General features: G+C 29.9%; 1 protein-coding gene across 9 annotated transcripts in view; it reads left to right on the forward strand.

The window, feature by feature from the left end:
• Ca-alpha1T (Ca[2+]-channel protein alpha[[1]] subunit T) overlaps positions 1-24083 on the forward strand; it is a 208485-nt gene that overhangs the window by 178630 nt on the left and 5772 nt on the right. For 4 of the 9 annotated variants that reach the window (XM_067051774.1, XM_067051770.1, XM_067051772.1 and 1 more), the window contains 20 exons: positions 1086-1221; positions 1298-1482; positions 6081-6205; positions 6403-6534; positions 6607-6748; positions 6851-6973; positions 9299-9540; positions 9629-9821; positions 11898-12047; positions 12134-12295; positions 13518-13736; positions 13817-14009; positions 14179-14330; positions 14545-14654; positions 17812-17942; positions 18026-18175; positions 19860-20149; positions 22086-22278; positions 22398-22573; positions 22725-22928. In XM_067051774.1, the coding sequence (XP_066907875.1) occupies positions 1086-1221; positions 1298-1482; positions 6081-6205; positions 6403-6534; positions 6607-6748; positions 6851-6973; positions 9299-9540; positions 9629-9821; positions 11898-12047; positions 12134-12295; positions 13518-13736; positions 13817-14009; positions 14179-14330; positions 14545-14654; positions 17812-17942; positions 18026-18175; positions 19860-20149; positions 22086-22278; positions 22398-22573; positions 22725-22928 (3408 nt within the window). The remainder of the gene's footprint in view (positions 1-1085; positions 1222-1297; positions 1483-6080; positions 6206-6402; positions 6535-6606; positions 6749-6850; positions 6974-9298; positions 9541-9628; positions 9822-11897; positions 12048-12133; positions 12296-13517; positions 13737-13816; positions 14010-14178; positions 14331-14544; positions 14655-17811; positions 17943-18025; positions 18176-19859; positions 20150-22085; positions 22279-22397; positions 22574-22724; positions 22929-24083) is intronic. The other 5 variants (XM_067051775.1, XM_067051771.1, XM_067051773.1 and 2 more) reach the window with 5 other exon arrangements.

Consider the following 24083-nt stretch of genomic DNA (forward strand, 5'->3'; position numbering starts at 1 on the left):
AACATTAACAGTCTTTATAACAATAATTGATAATGATAAATGTTCATAATTGTACTTACATATACAAGATGAAAATCAATCTTTGACTTTTTTAACCATAGCCGTATAATTCTGGGTTTTTTTCTTCCTTTTATTTACAGTTAAATACTATATATATGTTTATATAAAAAAAACTTCCTTTACCACATGGGATTTTAAGGAAGGAAACTGAGTCCACTAAAGGTAGTTTACAATAGTACAATAACAATGAAGAGCTCTTAATTAATAAATATTTTAAATTTAATTAAATTTAAAAGTAAAGTTCTGTTTACCATATTATCATATTAAAATATCTGTAGGAAAAACAATTGATTATAAATGCTGAAATAAAAATGTATTGTATTTCTTCTCCAATATATTTTTTAATAAAAATATTAATTAAATAATTAAAATTTAATGAATTAACTTCAATAAATAGAAATAATATTACACATCAAGTTATTAAAATTACTCCTTTGTCCTCATGTGTACAAAACTTTCGCATATGGGTATAATAAATGATTTTTAACACCAAATAAATAATAGTGAAAATAAAGATCGTAAGACTAAAAATAATTGAAGGGAAACCTTCCTGGGACTCCCGGCTCATAAGAACCAGAATTAGTGCCAGTCTCATCTTGCCTTTCAAACGTTTATTAAATATGAGAAGAGTAGACTTATGTTAAAATTAGTTAAATTGAGCAACATTGAAAAAGTGGTTGATATTAGAAAATGGCATGAATATGCCTGACTCAGGTATTGTTATAAAAATACTTTTGTTGTTCTTCACCCATTTGTCTGACTGGCCAATAGCTATCACCTTTTCTTTTTGTATTGTTTAGTTGCTAACTATATGTAAATAAACTTTTTTCTAATGATTCAATTAACAATAATTGAGTGATATCTATAAAAAAGTGAATATATGGTACACTTCTAAGTCATTTGAACTATTTGTATTTAGTGATAAATTGTGTTTTTACTGTTAATGTTGTATTATTTCTTGACAAATTAAGTGGAACCTTTTTAATAAAACTGTTAAATAAATTATCAAAAATTTTGTCTATAAGGAGGCAAAAAGTGAGAGAGAAATGGAAATTTTAAGAAAAGTAAAAGACAATGGACATAGAGAAAAAGAAAACAGTATGAAGTTGAAGCAGCTTCAAAACAAAACAGAATATGACACTAAATGTAATATTCAAAAAGGTAAATAGGATTCCTAAAAAAAATATTTTAAAAATGTATTTTGATAATGTGGTTGAATTTCTTCATCTATGGTAAGAAGATATTGTTATAGAAAATCAAATGATGTCTCAAACTCCAATCATCACTCATACCGCTGCTACGCCACAAGATTCACCCAACGCAACATTAGATGGTAGTACAAGAGACTTTAACAACAGATTTTCAAATGCATTACAATTTTATTCAAGCTCACTCTCTATAGACTCCATCGATTGTTCAGTGGTGAGATTTCCTAGAAAATTTTCTAGACTAGAAACTGATTGTGCCTTCAAATTAATATGTTTTCTATGAGTTGTCTTGTTAGTTATTGCATGGAAGTGATGTAACCAGGTTTAACATTATTTTTTTCTGTTTCCTTTTTTAAATAAAATCAATAGTTTGTATCATTCTAAAAAAAACTCTTTGGAAACTACTTCATTTTTGTATAATTGTATTAGAAAATTTTTCATCTTTCTAAATTATGCCATTCATAAATTTCTTCTTCATAGAGTATTGAAAACAGCTCAGTTGACTAAGGGGGAAAAGGCAGCAATAAAATTTTGGTAAAAAAAACAAAAAACAGTCTTACATCATCAGCAACTTCATTTTTTTTTTAAAATAATTTATATCTGGTCACTGAGTATTTTAATGTTCTAAGAGCTGTGGGCTTGTGTTGATTTCAATAAAAATATTTAATTATTTAGTTGGTAACTCGCTAAACAATTTTTTTTCTATATCAACTGAGCTGCTAATATTCTAATATTAATATCTTCTTCTAATTTCACTTCTATATAAATTAGTACTGCAATACTGAATCTCATGTTTGCTATTATTTTGCATGTAGATTCGGTTTGAAATGCACTGTTTCAGCGTTGTTTGGCAATGTTCTTTTAGTACTTCTATCAGTTTCAGTTTTCACCTTAATATCAATGATTAGTGATATATCTTAGATTAGAAATTTATTTCAGGGTTCTCCATATCAGTTAATTTCATCATTATTCTAAGTTTTATTAAATGAATATGAATGAATTTTTTTAATAAATGATTGAAATGAATTAGTCCTACAATAGAAACTATTGTAACTAATTCATTCATTAGTAGTGCAACAGATGCATATAGCGGTCCTTGTCTTGCTCAGTTGCCTTTGCCCAGTTTTCTCTGTCAGCTGCACACCTGATGGATATTCCACTTTTTTCTTCTTTCAGATTATTCATCGATTTTGGCTTTGGTCTTCCCCTAGACCTAATTCCATACAGCTTCACATTATAAGTCTTCTTGCTGACCTCGCTTCATCCATTTGCTGTCCTCAGGACATGTTCTAACCATTTCATATGTTGAACTCGTGTGAAATGGGATATAGCTGGATTGGCGTATATTAAGTAAACCTTGTTTCTTCTTATGTGTAAAGCTCCTTCCTCCCTTCTTTGGCCCTACTATCCATCTTAGGATTTCCCTTTCCAAATGAATTATGCATTCTACTGATGCTTTAGTAAGGGTCCATGTCTTGCACACATATGTAGGAACAGACCAAATCATTGTCTTGTATTGTTTCAATACTCAATAGCTTACTTTTCAGAAGGCTCGTAAGAGAATTGCGCTCTATTGGCAACCATTATTCTAACTACTATTTCCTTATCTTCATTATGAGCATCATGTAATGTTGGACCTGAGATAAGCAAAGCTGGATCCTGTCTGAAAGGTGTAATTTCTTACGATATAGTGCTGTGGTAGATGTATGGATTTCTTCTCCCTTAAAACAAGAACTTTAGTTTTGTCTTCATTAACACAGAGCCCTATTTTCCATGCCTCATCTTTCAACCCACAGAATGCATCCTTCACTCCTTGAAGTAATTGTCCTCTTATCACTGCATTGTCTGTATATGCAAGCAATTGAGTCATCCTCAAATGAAATATTGCTCCTCCACCATCTAGTCCTGCCCTTCTCATGATGGTCTCTTGGACAGTATTAAAAGAAGTGGAGCTAATGGGCCTCCCTGCCTAAGGTCCCTCATCTTTTCCACACCCTGCCTAAGGGCAAAAATTTGATCTGTTATAGATTAATTTACTCTGAAACTACCCTGTTGATCTCCGAGCTGTCTCTCCACATATGACACAATATGGTTATACTGAATAATTGAGAAAACCTTTTAAGCAGAACTAAGTAAACTGATTCGTATATAATTTCTTAATCACTTGCATCTCTTTCCTCTTATAAATTGGTACAATGATTGACTCCTTCCATTCTTCTGATAGACTTTCTGCTTTCCAAACGCTTGCTACTAATTTACATAGTTCATCTAAAAGGCAGCTCCCACCTTGTTTAAGAAACTTTCCTGGAATTCTATCTGACACCTGGGACTTATTGTTTCTTAATTTTCCCAGAATATATTTTATGTTCTCAAAATCAGGTTTGATATCTTCATCATCACCTTCTCCTGTTTACTGCATACTTCTGTGGTTTTCCTTTTCTACATTAGATGTGTTGAGCAGTTCCTGGTTTCATCTTCCTACAAGCATATAGTTATTAACAACAAGCAACTTACACTTCTTGTCTCAGTGTACTTGATTCATTAAAGAACCTACTTTGGTGGCCTTTTTATCTGGAAAAAACTTTCTTGATTCATTCTTGAGCCTCGTTTCTTCAATGTTTTTACCTTTTTCCTGAAAGGCTTTTCTTTTTTTCTGCTTCAGCACTTTCTTAGCATAGGTCCTGGTATCTTTGTACTTTTCATGGTTCTGATTAGTTTCTCTATTCAGGTATTTTTCTCTTAGTATTCCTGGTTTTTATCACTTATTCATATTCTTGATCATGCCATAATGTGGGAGTAGTTCTTCTATCTTTTTTGCAACACTAGTTAGTAGCCAATGCTATAAATGTAATACTATTTAGAGATTTATTTCATTGGCCACTTTCTCAAGATCTCAATTATTTGTATTGAATATTCTAAATTTCCTTTACTCATCGTCTCTTATCACAATTGATTCATATTCATGCTTTTAAATTGTTAAAAATAATTTTTCTCCTATTAGTTTTTTGTTATTACTATGATTATTTTTTAAAAATTTATTTCAAAATTAATCTCCCCAGTTTTAGAGGAGTAAAGGCTCTTTTAGCCCCAACTCTAAATGGTTTTAACTTCGAAGATGTTTCAGCTGTTTGTAGCATTCTTTAATGTAAAATTAACTTTAATTATTGAAAATATATATTCAATTTGTTAGTCTGTGGATTATACATATTTACTTTTTTTTTTTTTTTTTAAGAAACAAATAATGTGTACAGTTACCATTTCTAAGACAAAGCTTGCTGCTTCAATAATCCAAAGTTTATTCTATATTTAATGCCAGCTTTAATTTTTTTTCCATTACTCCTAAAGTAAAGCATTGCAATTAATCCTTCTGTCTTCATCTTTCCACATTAGCTTATTAAATACTACTCTATTATCAGTCAGTAATTTTTCTGCTCTTTACACATCTGAGTTTACTTCCAAATCTCCAGGCTATTGGAAGCCATTTTCACTCCTCATTAACCTAATTAAATTCCTTCATAGTGAATCAGAAAAAAAATGTATATATACACATTATATATGGCTCACTTTGTCTATTTGGTTTTCTGGCATTCTCTAGAAGCATTGAGCTTAAAATAATATTAATTTGTCCGAAATCAGCTTTGTCTTGACAGTAGAGTTTTGTGGTATTATATTTAACTCCTATGTATATTCTTCCAAATGGAGATGCTAATCTGTTTACGAGAATCTGCTATATTCAAATATTACAGTCAATCGGTAATGAACCAATTTCTTTTCTCTTGAATAAATAAACCCGTTCATTGATACAAAAGGATCATCAGGTGTTAATACCACACTTCTTGGAAATCTTTTTTTTTTTTAATTTCCGTACTTATTTTATACACAGGGTGATTACTTAATAGGATACTTGCCATAGGATAATCAATATTTGTACATATTAAACTGGAACACCTTGTTTTTTGAGCCATATATGAATTATGAATTATTCTGGTTACTATAAAATAACAATTTTCTCTTTCTAAGTAATTATTGATATTAATTATATAATTATTATAATTATTATATCAGGAGTAATACCTTTTACAAAATTTGGCGATAAAATAATAATTTTGTCATGAATTTTACTTACCATCTCTTGATGCAGTGATGGCAAATTGCATTTTTTATTTTATTAGCTCCTAATCTATTAAAGCAATTTTAAAACAACCATCAGAGCATCTTTTTTAGTAAAATACAGTATTATTATAATTTTTTCCAAAAATTAAAAAAAATTGTACACAAAGCATCATTAATTATTTACAATATGTATTTAATATTACTGAATTTCTAAATTTATTTGAATGCTAATTTCACACTTTGCTGTTGTCTTATGAGTTTTAGAGATATAATTAACATTTCAGTAAATATTATATTTCAAATTCTCTTCATTACTAGTGAGTACTAAAAAATATTTTTTTCTTCTGAAGTGAAAGACATCATATTCTACAAATTATGTGCTATGCTTATATCCACAGCACACGCATGACCTTGTTAGCCTATGTCTGGTCCCTATGCAACAGCTCCTGCGTTTGCTGCAAATTTAAAATGAAATCAACTCCTTAAAATGTATCTACTTCAAACTGAATTTGTATTTTTTAGCAGTATGTTTTGATTTAAATGTTGTGTGCCATTTAAACAGCATTTTCTGACATATATGGATATCATGTATAGTATAAATTGACTATTTTTTACTGAATGTAATAAGTATTATAGTAATAAAATAATAAAAAATTCAAAACTTGTTTTTGCCTTATTTTTTACCATTTTTGATTTTAGTCTTCTCAAGTAAGCATCCCTGGTATGTTGAAAGTTCCTACCTTAACAGTTAATAATCTCAATCCTTCACAGCCTGCGTTCAATGGAAGGAGAGCAAGTGTTACTAACAACGACAATTCACAATCGTAATTATTGTTTTCTTTTATTTAATACATATTTTTTAAAAATCTTAAGAATTATTTTTTTTTTTTTAATTCAAGTCATAACCTATCAAAAAATTAGTTCATTCTTTCAATTATAAGAATTTCTAGAGCTTATACTATGTGGGATCTGCCATATTTAAAACGTTAATCATAAGATCACAGAAAATTTAATCTTTCAGAACATCTATTTTTCAAAGAAGATGCTCATGGAAAATGTCTCGATCTTCTCTTAGGAGGAAATCTAGAGCAAGTGAGGATGAAGAACAAAGCATAATGCTCAATAACAATAATCACTTAATAGCAAGTCCTCTGTATGTTGCCTTCACATATTGTTATTTTCCTTTAAATTTGACTTTAAGTAATAACAACATCCATTTTTTTAGGCACAGTGGAGAGCATTCACATTGTAATGGAAATATTGAAACAATCAGAAATGATACACAGAGTACAAGAAATTCTCAGAATAATCGACTAGCTGCACAGAATTCAATTAGAAACAGCAGTGAACAATCTTTCAGTCAGCAGGTAATGCTGATTATTTTTTCTGACTTCTTTTTGATTCATATCTTTATTTGTTTTTGATCAATAAAAAAAAAAATTATATTTTATTATTACTTGCCCATGCAGGTTCCTTGGACGGCAAATAAAGGTCTTGCTCGACAAAACTCATTAGGTGCAGCTAGTGTTTGTACTAGTAACCTCAATCAACAGCTCCTAGCCCAACCTTCAGCTCAACCACAGTTATTAAAAGTAACGTTTTGAATTATTTATCATGATTTATGCTGTCAAATATTATTTTAATAAATTTAGTTTATAATATGTAAAATCAGGAAAACAATAAACTATTGTCTTCCTGTAGGTGTTTTATTCTTTATCTAACAAGTGATTTCAGTTTTCTGGGCCTTCATCTGGGTAAAATAACAATCATTAATATCAACAAAGTATTAAAAAAAATTATGATTAGTAAAAATTTATTTTAGTAAAGAATTATTGACACAGTAACTGTTGTCATAATAATAAATTTTTAATTTGCTATAAGCTCATAGTTTCACCTGACATGTACTTCCTAAATCATGTAAAAACGCAAGGTGACCTAAAAGTTCAATGTTATGGAAAAATATTTTGCCAAAATGGGCTATTAATCAATAAAATCGAGTTAAACAGCAGAGATGAAATTATCTTACATTTTTAGTTGGCAAAACATTGGTACTATCTCACTTGACAATACAGCCAAAAATTTTAAAACCAGATCTGTGAAGATCAAGGAACAGAGAGATTGAACATGCCTGGTAACAGTGCATGAATCATGTAAAGTTTAGAGAAAATCACCTAAAAATTTCAAAATTTGTGATCATGAACCTACATTGGACACATTGGATTAAGTTAAAAATATTACTCCCCTATGGGAAATTGGCTCTCAGAAGGATAAAATTATAGCAAATTGCCTTCTCCATTGCTGCTCATGCAATCCCATACTATGACATTACTCTCACTGCGCTTAACTGTTGCTTTCAAATTTCAGGATTCAAGTAGTGTATCTTCAAACAAATTTCCTATCAGTTCAAAAATATTGAATTAGCTTTTATCCAACAATAATACTTCTTCTTATACTCTCACAAACTAGGGTAAACCAAGATGTTAAAAACTTTCTGTTTATTAATTATATCCAGCTTCTTGGAGCTGATTTCTTGCATTTTAAGGAGTGAATTTTTACCTTATTATGATCTGTTGTGTTAGATAAGTTATGATCACTTACTTCAGGATTTCTGTTTGTTTTTTTTGCACCGTTTCATATAATTCACATATTTGACTGGGCATTTTTTGTCTGTGGTTTTTAATGTCCACTGATCCGGTTTTAAAGTTTTCAATTATGCATTCTAAGGTTAAGTAATATAATTTGGAAATTCTACTTTTAATTTTTCAGAAAGATTGATAATTTCATTTTGATTAGTTGAACTTGATTCTGATGATTTATGGTCCATTTTGAAGAAATTGTTTTTTTTTTAATACTGAACATTTAGCTCACTTTCTGTTTGAATTTAGTTGATGGGTTATGTATTGGAAGAAAACTATGAGTTTATTACTAACATACAATTTATTATTACAACTATCATTATTTGTATCATTTTTTAGCACAGTAAATCTACATAGTCGGTTTTTGATTAAGTTGTAGTGTGAACTGATGTAATTGGATCCTAACCATAGGTGATTTTCAACCCTCATTTGAAGGATAGTAGCATTAGTTGTACATACTCTTTTTTTCCCACAATTTCAAGGACCTAATGAAGATCACATAATGGCGAGAGATTTTGGAATTACATTGATTCTTCGCTGATCTTTTTTTTATTTATTTTATTTTTTTTTAATGACCTCATAGGGAACATATTTCCTAAGTCTACTAAAGTAAATATATAAATTATCTTTCATTCTCATAATAATCATAGCATTTCTGAGGAGATGAACATGGAAAAATATTTTCCTCAATTTTTATATTATACAGAAAAGGTTGAATGAAGAACATTTTCTTTTTTATTATGAAGTTTGTCTTATATTTTATATTTCCTTAAAAATTATGAGATATAACATTCCTAATTTGGTTAGTGAGTTAGTAAAACAATGGTGACCATAAAAATATTTTAAAGTGTCTGTAATGAGGTTAGAGTGAAACAAGATGTGTACACAATAAGTTCTATTGAAACTGATTACTACTTGAATTAATTTAAGCATTTTGTTACTCTTTTTTGATCCAAGAGCTGTAACATGAAACTCTAATTCAAGAATCGGTAATGTGCTAGAGCAAAATCGAATTTATCCCAAATTTTCAATTAAAATAAGTTCATATTAACCGTGATTTGGTTTCAAATAATATTTTTAAATTTGTAGCTGATAATGATAATTATAAAATGCTTGAAAGTAAATTAAATTTTATGTTGTTTCATTTCTCCTTTTAATAAATAAATTAATGCTATCCTCATGATTATATTTTTAATTGGTAATTTGTTTCCATGTTAAATTAAATGAATATAAATTGTTGATTAAATGTTTTGCCAACATGTTAATATTAAGTTTTTGTAGGTTGGGACAACACACAATTCAAGTTTAAGTATCCCGCTAAGAGTGGAAGACTGTAAAAGTGTGAATGTTGGGGCATTGTGCGCTCCAACAGCACTTCCTAAGGTAAAAGAGCCTCCTCCTCTTGAGCCAGAGGAAGAGCCTATATTACCTGTGATTGAAAAAGTTTTTTTTTTCCTTGAGCCAAAAGGATGTCTCAAAGAAAGAGAAGATTTTTCATTATATATATTTTCACAAGATAACAGGTAACATAGAATCAAGACAATAATTTAATGTTCATCACATTTATTCAATAAATCCTGCAGTTTTTCTGATAATTATTTATATTTTCAGATTTAGAAACGTCTGTAGAAAATTTGTTGAACAGAAATGGTTCGACAATGTAGTATTATTCTTCATAGCTCTTAATTGTATCACATTGGCTATGGAGAGGCCAAACATTCCACCCACTAGTAAAGAAAGAATGTTTTTGTCCACTGCAAATTATGTGTTCACAGCAGTTTTTAGCTTAGAAATGTTTGTTAAGGTATGGTGAACCATTAACAAAAAACAATTATTAAAAATAACTTTTTTAATCATAAGTTAAATTAACAATTTTTGAATTCACTTTCAGAATAGTCATTTTAAAAAAAATGTTGCTACATGTTTGTTTTTGGTCCTTTTTTGTAACTACAAATGACATTTTTCTCCTATCAATGCAATATTTTTTTTTTACGTTCTTGTTTGGAGTAACTTGAAAACAAATAAAACATTTTAGAAACTTCTCACAATTTCTGATAATTACGACTAAAACTTTTGGAATAGGCATAATTAGTTACAAAAAATAAACAATGGTACTTTTTAAAGACTTAATTATTAAAGTCATTCATGATTTTTAATCCAATCCTTTCCCATTTTAAGTCATTCAAAAATAATTAAAAAAATAATCTAGCAAGTCCTTGGTAGTTGTCAGATTCTTAGAATTAATTTATTCTAAATATTGTAAGTGTTATAAACATTGGTAAGCAGTAAGGATTCCTCATCCCAAGGGTTGTATGATTTCCCAAGTAAAACTCTGAATTAATAGATCAATATATTAAGATGTATTTCATCATTTTCACTAGGCAAAATTTTGATCTATCTAATCAGTTTTTATTATCTAAGATGTATAATTCTTGAGTACATTAGAGCTATGAATAAAGTTTGGCTTAACACTTTACACAAATTTCAAAGTATTTAATTGATAAAAGATGCTACAAATAGTAAATAAGTGATAATTAAGGAAGCATTAGATATACTTCTTGAATGCCCAGAAATGGATGTAGAAACTGTACATCATTAGGCAAAAGTTACAGGATGAATTTTTAGTACAAGAGCCGGGAAGAAAAAAAAGACAGTACGTCCCATACAACATTTCTATGGAATGTTGCTTTTTAAAAAGCTATATCTTGAAAACTATTTAATCTGAATAACTCTATTAGGGCTCATATTTTAGCAAATTTGCTCTTCTTTAAATGACGTTCTCTTAGGTTTTCTTGTGTTGTTCCTACTTTTTGAGATATAGAGCTCCGAATGAAAAATTAGTTTTTTTTATCGCTTTGAAACAGCCACCATTTTTTATTCCCCCTACCTATACTTGGCAGACTCATGAATTTTGACTAGTTATTATACATAGTTTTCATTAAAGTAATCAAAAATTGGAGTGAGATAACTGCATTTTTTCTCCTCTTGGGCTCTTGTACTATTTGGTTTAGATAAATATAAACTGTTGGCACATGTTAACATTAACCTACTTTCACAGCAGAAAATAAAATGACTTTTCTCAAAGTTAATATTGAGATAATCTCAAGTTATCTAATAATATAGCTGGAGAAGGTGCACAATTAAAAAAGAAAGTTGAATAAAATTATTCTATTACCCTTGGACGATGTTAGAACCTGAGCTTACCTTAATACTGGTGTTATAGATCAATAAATTAAAAGTTAAAGTTTTAATAATCTTTGCTGTATAATTTGTTGATTATAATTACATATCTTATGATATATTTTAAATATTTACTTAATGAAAATTCAGCCTCCAGTGATACATCGTTTTTAATTTAAATATATTGTTATGTTATTGAGTGTTTGTGACAGTATGATTCCTAATATTCATGTCAGTAATTTATTAAAAAAATTATGCACTCAGTTCAATTATAAAATAAAATAATTTTTTTTAGCAAATCGTTTCTTGTTTTTTTTTTTAATATTACTTAAATTATTCAATTTATTCTCCTTTTATTTCAAGATATTGGGATCATTTTATACAACCTACAATCTATTTCCAATCAGTAATACTGAAATAATTTTTTGTAGTGATGTTTGATATTTTCTTTCTTTTGAACCCTAATGGCTTTGTAGAACAATTAGTTCCATAATTATTTCTGTGTTTGTATTATTTTGAACTACTACTCTCACAGTTATTTCTTTTTTTATATCATTTTTTTAAAAGTAATTTTAATGCCTAACATTTGTTTTCTATCTGTGTATATTTCTTATCTACTTCTGATAACATATTGAAGTTAACTTTATTAGGTATAATTAATAATTAATAATTTTTATCTGTTAATTTATTTTTTTATTAGGTTGTGGCGACTGGAATGTTTTATGGAAAAGGTGCATATTTTACTTCTGGTTGGAATATAATGGATGGATTACTAGTTATAATTTCTATAATAGACTTACTAATGTCATTAATATCAGAAAGCAGTCCGAGAATATTCGGAATACTAAGGGTAAAAATAGTTATCTTATCAATTAATTCCAGTTATTATCTTTTTGAAACCTTATTGTTTTAATCAGCAAATGTGTATGCTTTCAGGTTTTCAGGTTACTTAGATCATTACGTCCATTAAGAGTAATTAATAGAGCTCCAGGATTGAAATTAGTTGTTCAAACTCTCCTATCCTCATTAAAACCTATTGGAAACATTGTTCTTATTTGTTGTACATTTTTTATTATATTTGGAATACTCGGAGTTCAGGTAAATATCATAAGTAATGTTTATTTTTTTAGATAAAGAAAACTATTTTATTATGTACTGAGATAGTAATGCAGTGTTACAAATGAGAGCCAACAGAGTTGTTCAAAATCATGAAAATAAAGACTGAAACAAGATAATTTACACTATTTGCAGTTTTTCTTATCCTGGGCAAGGTAATGAAAAAGAAGAAGAAGCCCCAACTTAGAATATTGAGATATATTAAACTTTCAGTAATAACTTTTTATTTATTTACTGCCAACGTTTCACAGGTTTGAAGGGTCTCTCTTTACAATCCCACCTAACAGCCCTGATGAAGACCTACAACATAGTCATTGACAGAAAATTAAAAAAAAAATAGTTATTACTTCATCGCACATATCACCTTCAAGTTTTCTTTTATAATCTGCCTGGAGAATGATATATATATATATTTGTTTTTTACATCTTGTGTGCTTGTCAATATTTCTGTACCTGTTTTTGCTTCTCTTCTGTTTAAAAAATATCTTCTTGAATTCACTAAAATTTGATGGAATACCACAGGTGCTCTTGTTTTTTTTACTTGACTTTCAGTGCTATAACATAGTGATTTAATGCTATCTGAAGTTCTCTGAGATCAATTTCGTCCAGCAATAATAATGACTTAGGTTAACACATAAATTATAATTTTGATTAACATATTCCAACCATTGGTACTCTATGCTACAACTAAAGGTTATACATATACATAACTGATTTAATCATTATTGGAAGATAATGCTGTGTTGTTCCAAATACTTAGATATTTTACACTTTTAGAGTTTTAGAGGAGAAGAATATTGAAGTTCAGTTTAGTACAGAGCTGCTCATAAAAAAGTTTTACTGGAATAAATCAGTAAAATAAGTGGAAGTTTTAAATATCCTACACTGCTTAAAGTCTTTATCCTTCTGGTCTTGGTATTTCCTAATTGCTAACCAATCCTTTGGAAGGATTGTTCTATGTAAACTTCAAAGTTGTTAAATTTAAACATTGCCTTGAAAGCAAATGTTTTTTTAATATTGCTATCAATATATTTTAATATTTCTATTAATACATTTTATTAATATTTCTATTGATAGATTTTAAATTATGTATGATATTTGTATTATAGCACTTAAAGTAATATTTTTGATAAAAATAAAATTATATAAGTAGCTGTTCAATGTTATTTTAAAAGATTATAAGTTGAATACTATTATTTTATAGATGTTCAAAGGCTCATTTTTTTACTGTGAAGGGCCAAATATCAAAAATGTTAAAAATAAAACAGACTGTTTAGCCATTGTGGGAAATCAATGGATAAATAGAAAATATAATTTTGATGACTTGGGAAAGGCGTTAATGTCTCTTTTTGTCCTTTCATCAAGAGATGGTTGGGTAAACATAATGTATACGGGATTAGATGCTGTTGGAGTCGATCAACAGGTATTACTTATATGAAAATTACTTTTTTAATAAGGTATTAGTTTCTTTTTTAAAAATCATTTTATGGTTTCAAATTTCAGCCAATCGAAAACTACTCTGAGTGGAGATTGTTGTATTTCATAGCTTTCATCTTACTCGTTGGGTTTTTCGTTTTGAACATGTTTGTTGGAGTAGTTGTAGAGAATTTCCATCGATGTAGAGAAGAACAAGAAAAGGAAGAAAGAGTTCGAAGAATGGCTAAACGAGCAAGGCAGATGGAAAAAAAAAGAAAAAGTAAGCCTAGTTCCAATTGATAATTATGAGTTTTCTTCAGATCATGACACTTTATTCTTGAATACCTGATGTTTTATTACTGAACTATACTCCTCTTTATCTTAATTTTAATTTAAAAAATATATATCTTAATTATTTTATTTAATTCTATTATTATTTTCTTAACCAGGAATGCATCAACCTCCATACTATACAAATTATTCAAGGTCACGCCTCCTTGTTCATAATGTTGTGACCTCAAAATATTTTGATTTGGCAATTGCAGCAGTGATAGGTTTAAATGTTATTACAATGGCCATGGAATTTTACATGATGCCTAAGGTAAAATGCTAAAATTAATTACAAATACTGCATTGAAACTTTTTAATCTTTTCTATTATTAGTTGTATTTAAGAGTTAAAAATACAGCTTATCCTATCTAAGAAAAAGTAAATATGTCTTATAAACTTATAGTATCCCAATTTTCTTGTGTATCCCTGATTTATCATATAACTACTTTTTTGGGAAAAAATTATATTTTATTGTTTTCTTTCAGGAACTGACTTATGCCTTAAAAATATTTAATTACTTCTTTACTGCTGTATTTATACTAGAGTCCATAATGAAGTTAGTGGCATTAGGTTTGAGACTTTACCTCAAAGACAAGTAAGTTTTATATCTTAAAATTAAATGTTTTAATAAATCAAATATAAAATAAAACTTTGCTATGACACTACTTTAAGATAGAAAAGTAATATTAATTAATTCATATGTGTGAGAAGACTATTATGTAGTACAAATTTATCACTCATTTTGTAAAGAAAAAAAAAATTAATTCTCAATAGATTGATAATGACTAATGTGACATAAATTTAACCTAATTTATATTTAATATTTTTGAGAGTGGATACTTTTGGTGTTGTTTTTCTCCATATCTTCTTTCGAATCTTGCTAACTTCCATCCATACTATTTGGATTGTCCATATCAATCTACCCAGTTTCAGATACTTCTCACCACTGAAAAAGTTTATGACTAACATTTTGATCTTCTTTTCTAGAGCTCCAAAAATAATACTTTATAAGACATCAATAAAGCCAGATCTTACATATATAAAAAATGTTCATTATCTAAAAGTGTTGAGTGAGACCTTTGTATATTTGCAAGTAAGATTCGTCAACACATCTACAGTCTTAAAAAGAGAGAGCACAATACACAAGTTTGGCAGACTTTGATAGATGGGCCAAACTTATATTCAGGATTTCCATGAGGAACTTCAATATGACCTAGAGATCACCTCTAATTATGATATGTTGATGGTCTAAAACAATGGTTCCTAAACTTTTTTGTCCTACCACCCCCTTTTTTGTCCTACCACCCCTTTTTTGGTCCTACCACCCCTGGTAATCATTTTTTTTTTTTAATTGAATTGAAAATTTGAATAGCAATTAATAGGAAATATATATATATTAATTTTTCTACCTTTATCGTAAAATATAGCAAAGAAAGCTGTAAATTAGAAACATTGAACTAGGAAATTAGGAAACTGTTTATTGAACTCAGAATAGAATGTAATACAAAACAAGTTAGAACATTCGAAATCATCTTAATGATGGATGAACTAGGTGTGCTAAAACCAATTTATTAATCCTCCACATCCTTTCCACTTAACATTATCAACTGTTTACTGCCCCCTGGTAATTCCCTTTCTTACTACCACCTTGACTCTTTATTCCGATCCTTCGGATCACTCTTCATTGCTGGAGGAGACTATATGCCAAACATCAACGATGGGGATGTCGTAATCCAATACCCGTAGTAATGTCCTTTTGCGAGTCACTACCTCCAATAGTTATTCTATCCTCTCGCCTATGAGCCCTACTTATTGGCCTTCATATTTCAAGAAACGTCCTGATATCCTAGATATATTTGTCACCTCCCAAATTTCCTGTTCCTGGACCATTATTGAATCTATAAATGACCTTTCCTCAGACCACAATCCAGTTAATCTTTTCTTACATTTGAGCTTCGTTCCTAAGCCCTCTTCTCCCTCATTGATTAAAGGACAAGTTGACTGGGACAAATTTTGTAATGATTTGGAAAACAAATTGGACTTAAAAACTCCACTTAAAACTAAACATAGCATTGAGGAACCAATAAAAAACTTTACAGAATTTATAAGACTTTGCATATACGACAACACGACAACCAGTAAAATTAATAATAACATCCATACTAACATGCAATAGCATATTCACAACTTATAGGAAAAAATGAAGAGAAAGAGCGAAGTGGCACAGGACTTGATATCTTACAGATAAAACATTATACTACATTGACAAACAAACTCAAAAAATTCAAAATACAAAATTTAACTAACTTCACTCAAAACCTCATGACTACTGACAAATCTTTATGGACGACCACTTAGAAGCTTCTCAACTTCAAAAATTTTAATCACCCTCTTCTTACTGTATCTCAAATATGGACAAAATCGGACAGTGAAAAAACTCAGGTATTCGGTCAGCACCTTTCTAAAACATTTGAGCCACACCCTGATATCCTTAATCCAACCCACATCAAATACATTGAACAAGAATTGAACACTCCACTCTAAATGACCCTTCCATCTAAATCATTTCATCCTTCAGAGATATCCAACATCATTTAGAAGTTACCTTCCCGCAAAGCTCCCGGTTTTGACTTACTTACATCCCTTACTCTAAAACATCTTCCTCGAAAATCTGTTCTATTCCTCACCTACATCTACAATGCTGTACTTAGATCCACATATTTTCCTGACTCATGGATATTATCCATAATCAAAATGATTCCCAAACCTCAAAAGCCACCAGAATACCCATCCTCCTACCATCCTATCTCTCTGTTAACTATCATGGGTAAAATCCTTGAGAAACTCATCTTGAAAGGCCTGTACCCCATCCTTGATTCCAACCACATTATCCCAGACCACCAGTTCGGATTCTGAACATCCCACTCCACTATCCAGCTATGCCATCATGTGGTTGATGTTGCCTCGTCTTCATCGGGAGTCTTTCTTGATGTAGAACAGGCTTTTGATCGAGTCTGGCACCCTGGACTGCTATAAAAGATCCATGAAATCTTGTAGAGATTGTAGAGCCACCCTAGTAGTAGTAGTTACTATTTTTATTCTATGATTTGACGATTGATCATTCATGATAAGAAAGAAAAAACGAACAGTACATTTGGCATGAAACTATATATATTTATTGGTTGTTCCTTTTTTGCATTCAACTCTATTATTCACTCAAAATAGAGTAGAAAAGGCTAGTTAATCTTTTAATTACCAAATAATCACCAAGGTTACCAACAAATTTTATTGAGGAGGTGAAAGGTCTATTATGAAATAAAATCTGACTTTCCTAGACCATATTCAAGCTTCTGAATTGAGGGCACAAGAGCCTTAACACAGTTAGGCACCATGGCTTCTTGTATATAATTGACATATTTTTATGATTATTGCATTAGTCAGAATTCTTATTCATTGATTCCCCTTTTATGATGTTTATAATTATATTGAAAGGAGGCTTTATTATTTTGTTTCCATCATACTTGAAGAATTCTACCAATCTTCCTTCAGTTTCAGTTTATTTAATGTATCTGATTGATGATCCTAGTTGCTGACTTCCTGTTGCTTGAGGTCCCCACTCAAACATTTTTGATGATTTATTGTGTCCTCATATTTTAGACTCAAGTGTTGATTGAATGTAGCTGCTTACAATTAATTTTTTTTTTTATATTGATTTCATTACTCAATGAATTCTAATCCACTTTTCCTTTCAGGTGGAATCAGCTAGATGTACTGATAGTAGTTCTTTCAATTGTTGGAATCATTTTAGAAGAAATGGAATCAAACATAATACCAATAAATCCTACTATTATCAGGGTAATGAGAGTCATGCGTATAGCCCGAGGTATACCAATCATATTTTTTTAAATTCGTGCGTATTGTTTTTGAAGCAAATGTAAACTGATTTTTATTTTTAATAAATTACAGTTCTAAAACTCTTAAAGATGGCAAAAGGAATCAGAGCTCTTCTTGATACAGTGATGCAAGCCCTTCCACAAGTTGGAAATCTAGGACTCCTCTTTTTCTTGCTGTTTTTCATTTTTGCTGCATTAGGAGTGGAACTATTTGGACGATTAGGTATATATTTAAAAACCATTGAAAATCATACTGTTTTAAAACATGTCTCAGGTAGAGTTTTTTGTGTTTTTCACTACTGATTTTATGGATTTACACAAGGATGTATAAATAATAATTCAATTATTTATAAGTAATATCTCCTAAACAATAAGTTAGTTCTAAAATAAATGTTCAAATACATTGTGATATATTATTTGTAAAATTTAAGGCATGAAAACAGCATAAAGGCCTTTTTAAACGTTAGTAGTTTTCAGCCATTACAACAAATAGTATAAACTGTAAGATTGTTGCCATCAATTCTGCCATTATATGTTCTTATAATGGCAATACTGTTACGCAAGGTGTAGTATACTAGTTAATAGTACATGTAGTATCAGTAAAGCTATTTTCACATTAAGAGCTACATGTATACTCAATGAGAGTACTAACTGTTACTTTCACCATGGGTTGGATATCGCCCATTTCCTCTCCATTTCCTCATTTTAAAAATTGTCTTCTGACAAAATAGCTGCTTCTATTATCAAGGATTCAGTTGCAAATCAAAGCTGACATCTCTCTAATTAGGGCCCAAAAAGTAAAAGTGAAAGTGAAATTCAAAACGATCAGGATGGACCTTTTAATAGAGAGTATGTTTGCTGTTATCACATTGACTGTTCTTAGAGGTGCTATGAATGGACTAGTCTTTCTAGTAGTTTGGATAGATTAGAGAGAATGGACAGGTCTAAAGATAAAAACTATGGGGGGAACAAGGACTTTATTCAAGGATGAATTATGGCTTTATTCCAAGCTGTTGGGAAAATGGAGTTTCAAAGGGAAAAAAGAGGACAGATAACAGGAAGACAGTGTAATTATTTTCTCAGGAATTTGATGTGGCCCATAATCATCAGTGAACTTGAGAACTGAGGAGAATAAGTCTTGTGAAGAATTGTTTATTAAATCGAAATTTCTTGGGCCAAAAGAATTTCGTGGAATTCAGTGTGTAGAAAGGGAATTTGAAGATTGCTAAAATGAGAATTTAGTTTGTTAGGAGTAACTTAGGATGAGGGGCTTGTGATAAGGAAATCTGAGAAAAATGTGCCTTGGTGTATTGTAAGGATGATTAGATGATGTTTGTAGTGAATTGTAAGAAGAGTAATCATTGGGTATTTGAGTGCATCCGAAATGGCTCCTGAAAGCACATATTTTCCTCAGTAAATTTTTGATTTCTAGATTAATCTAAAAAGCAGTAGAAAATCTCAAAATAGAGGTCCTGAGGAATGCGTGATTATTTAGTGTATTAATATTACTAAATAATCATAATCCCTCAAGACTATCCAAGAGGAAAGCCATTCCACTATTTCATCATTGGGGGAAGACGAATAAATAGGTATCTAGTTATAAAAAGATTTATTTGTTTGGAGGTTTGTAAATCAAGGTCCCAAAATGTTTTTATAACCTGTAGTTAAATATAAAAATACCTCATCATAGCGACAACTATTCAATAAGTATCTACAAACCCCATGTTGTTCATTTAGTAGCATGGGGATTAAATGTAGTGCTCATATCATCTGAAAACTCTAAAATATAGATACTACTTTTATACTATAAGTTGAACTTCTTAGTATCTGTAATTAAAAGCAATTACTCTTCCTTAATGTCCAAGTGTACTCATTTTTCACTAATACCTTTATACCTTTATTTACAGAGTGCAGTGAGGAGCATCAGTGCCAGGGCTTAGGGGAGCACGCTCACTTCTCAAACTTCGGGATGGCATTCCTGACCCTGTTCCGGGTCGCCACTGGCGACAATTGGAACGGGATCATGAAGGACACCCTGAGGGATGATTGTGACGAGAAGCCAGACTGTGTTAAGAACTGCTGTGTATCTGGCATAGCTCCCATATTCTTTGTTATATTTGTACTAATGGCTCAATTTGTACTTGTTAATGTGGTGGTGGCAGTATTAATGAAACATCTTGAGGAATCCCACAAACAGGTTAAAAAACAATCAATATTGTAATAATTGAATCATGGGCTGGGACAATGTTATGTGTTACAATATTTCATTTTTTTTTTTTATTTTAATCCTTCATTATTTATATTCTTAAACTTTTACTTAAACAACAGTTAATGATTCAATGATAATATTTCTGAAAATTTTGGAGTGATGCATTTGTCTCTAAAGGTATCAATTATAAAACATACTAAGAGTCAAAGATTATTTGGTCTGTCCTATACAATTTGGAAACTAAAAACGATATTCCTGTCCTTTGTAAGATGAATATCTATTTCTTATTATTATTTCTGAGTAATACGCAATTGTGATCATGTGATAAGAAGGTTGATGTGTACTAGTTATACTAAATTATATTGCCATTGTGAGTTCTGTTTTATTCATATTAATTTAAAAAATACTTACATTAAACATTCTAGCGAAATGTATACAGATTAATTTCATCCCATGATTCAATGAATAAATAAGTTAAAAATAACATGAATTTCTCCACATATACAGTATAATTTCTGGATTTGTCTCTTTCTCTGCTCATAAACAACTATGACAAGACCATAGATTCCCTTTTATGTTCATTTCAATCAATTTTATTGATTTTTATGTGAAAGAAAACTCTAATATGAGGATTGCCACTTTTTTTAAGGTTACTATTTCTGGCATAATAATAAAAAAAAACAAATATTTGTGATCAAAATTGGTTTTATGTTTTTTTCAAAATATTCAATACACTTTTGCATGTGTTCGAACCAATTTTCGAAGCACTTCTTCTACCCCTCTTGACATAGCTCTGAAACATGCATTTTGAATACTTCAAATTCATTTCTTCTGGTGTGGAACATTATTGCTGCATGGTGGATGAACCATCAATTCAATCTTGGAAGGCCCATACAGTAAATTGCTGTTTTATTTCAGGTTCATATGCATGTATACATGATTCACCACCTGTGTATATGTTAGACACAGCCTTGAATGCACCTTGAACTTATGTTTTCAACATCTCTTTGCCCCAATCGACACAAGCCTTCTTTTGGGCATTTATCAGATTATGCAAGATCCAATATGAACAAGTTTGTTTTCACAGTCAAATGTTCATGCAATATCTTATTGATGCTTTTTATACTGTCATCTCCTTCTATCTCACATGACAATCTTGCTTTGTTAGTTCACAGATAGCATCAATGTTTTCTGGCAGAACAACAAAAATTATGACCTTCATGGAATTCATCCTGGAATGTACTGCCAAAATTGAATGTGTTAGACCAGTTTTTTACAGTGATCCAGGATGGTGCTTCATCGCCATATAAAGAATTAAAATCATCAATGCACTCTCATCTTTATAATCCACATTGAAAGTTATGAAAAATAATTACTTGAAAATTTTCACAATTAATATTACATTAACTCCATTTTTTAGCCCAGATGAATTTTCAAGTAACTGTAAACTATACAAATCATGTTCAAATAACTAAACGTTCTAAAAAAGAAGATGTATAAAAATGTTAAGCCAACTTCAGATGGTGCCTACAATATATAGTTTTTCCAAGGCCAGAAATATAAATAGCAACCCTGGTATTGTACTGTCCCTTTTTGTCTGCTTTGTCTCCAGCTGCCTCCCGTGGCTCTAATTCGAAGGAGTGCTTGTGTGCTATGTGGACCATGTGTAGTCACTTTTATCCACACAGTTACCCCACTCATTAAATTAGATAAAGAAATTAAAAATTAATTTAATTATAACTAGATCATCTATCACCCATGAAAATATGTAAATAATTATAAAAGTGATGGTTGATGAATTGTGACTAATTAGTGAATGAGACGTCATACCATTACTATCAAAGGTTTTTTTTTGTCTTCTATATTTAGAGCAATAAATCAATCAAAACTAGTATAGAAAATTTAATAATGAAATATTTTTCAGCTGGAAGATGAGATGGATATGGATGATGAACTGGAAAGGGAACTAGCCCAACAATTGGAAGAAGATGAAGAAGATATTTGCCTTCAAATGGCAATAGAACAAGATGCGATCCACAGGCCTTTGGCTAAGGTCCTCTCACTTCCAGCCAATTTTACTTTTTCTGGAGATAGCCCATTGTCTTCATCACCTAACAGTATGTATATTCTAAAACTAAAATAAATAAATTTCAATGGTTTTATAAACATATTTCATAATACCACAAAATTTAATTATTACTGTCAAAATTAATATTTACATGAGATCTTAATTCAGATTCTAAAAGAAGAGGCTCTTCAAACTCCTGGCGAGATGTCAGAGAAAATGCTCTAGCAAAGAACTCTCAAAGAAGACAGACATTACAAGGGCCTCTGATTCCTCCAGTGATTCCACCAGCTTATCCAGCTGTTGGCTATACTTCAGTATATACTACCCACCATGATAGAGAAAGAGTAATTAATAATTTCTCACTTTTTCAATAATTTTAAAAATTTTCATTTAGAACTTCATATTCTTTATCATTATTCTTAATATCTACAAAAATTAGTTAATCTTGAAATATTACAAACTTTATTATGTATTAATGTTTAGGTTTTATTTCAGCTGAGAGTTACTAAACAAGAATGCATTGATGATGATGAAAGTCCTGTCGAAATCCCTAGTCACTCAAGGTTGGTTTCAGAGTCTGATGCAGGTATTTCTCCAGAATCACCTGGAGTTATCTTAGTTCCTCCTCCATACTCTGAAACAACCCAATCTACCCAACAAGAAATAGAACTTATTGATACAAGGCAAGAAAAGTTACAGGTTGGTTAATCTAATCCACATTTAAATCTTTTTATTTTTGGTATAGTGAACCTTATTTATTTATAATAGCAACAGGACAAAAATTCTAATATAATCTCAGATTATACATCAAATACAACAAACAAGTTCTAAAAAGATATTGCAAAACTGAGACAAAAAAAAATACATTTAAAAAAAGTAACTTAATGTAAATCAAAATTGAACACACACATAAATTAAAATAATCAAGTCAATTAAGGACAAAAAGAACTTTAAAGCATTAAAATAATTTGAATATTCATCAAAGTAATTTAAAACCTACATGAATGTAAATTAAAAAGTGCATAAAACATCCATGAAATTAATTTAAAACATACATAAAAACTTAGTAATTTAAGAAACATAAATGTATAATATTAATTGATGTAAACTTTTAAAACAGTTAATTACATAATAAGCGTAAATATTCAATTTAAAATATTTGTGAAAAATTAATTGCACAACAATTAAAAATCAATTTATAATTTATTTATTTTTAAATATTTGATGTACCAGTAAGTTATGTTCATTGTATTGTTGTAAGTTCTGTAAGTTTCAATAGGTGTGCGGGTATACATTTGACACATATTTGGCTTTCTCTTTTTATCTCTGAATCCATACCTGACCTAACGAATGAACCAAAACAAATAGGATTCATGTTAGTATTAAGTGGGACACGATTGTGTACCCATGGCTGCTGATGAAGTTCTTTTATGCTACTGTATTTTGGACAAATTTCAACAAGAAAGAAATGCTACAAAAGCAAAGAAAAGAAAGAAATTTATTAAAAGTTTTTAATGAGTGTACAGTTTCTGATAGATCTTGCAAAATATGGTTCAAAAAATTTTAAATAAGTGATTTTGGCCTTTCTGACTACTGTCAGCATCAGGTTAGAGCAGTATCCTTTTTACATTGGGGATTGTAGAAAGGCTTGTTTCAACTCATTAAACAATTTTGAGCCATATTTGAAAACTAGGATTGGTGTGGAAATATCTGAGATGGGTGCCATACTTCCTGAACCTAGGACCCTCCGATTATCATTTTTTTCTGTCCTTAAGAAATTGTTTACAGGACAAACAATTAAAAAACTAAGAAGATATTAGAAGTAGTGGTTCAATTTTTTTCCTATTGGAATAA

The sequence above is a fragment of the Halyomorpha halys genome, unplaced genomic scaffold (genome assembly GCF_000696795.3).
Source record: "Halyomorpha halys isolate HHAL.00 unplaced genomic scaffold, Hhal_1.1 Scaffold873.1, whole genome shotgun sequence".
Taxonomy (NCBI): domain Eukaryota; kingdom Metazoa; phylum Arthropoda; class Insecta; order Hemiptera; family Pentatomidae; genus Halyomorpha; species Halyomorpha halys.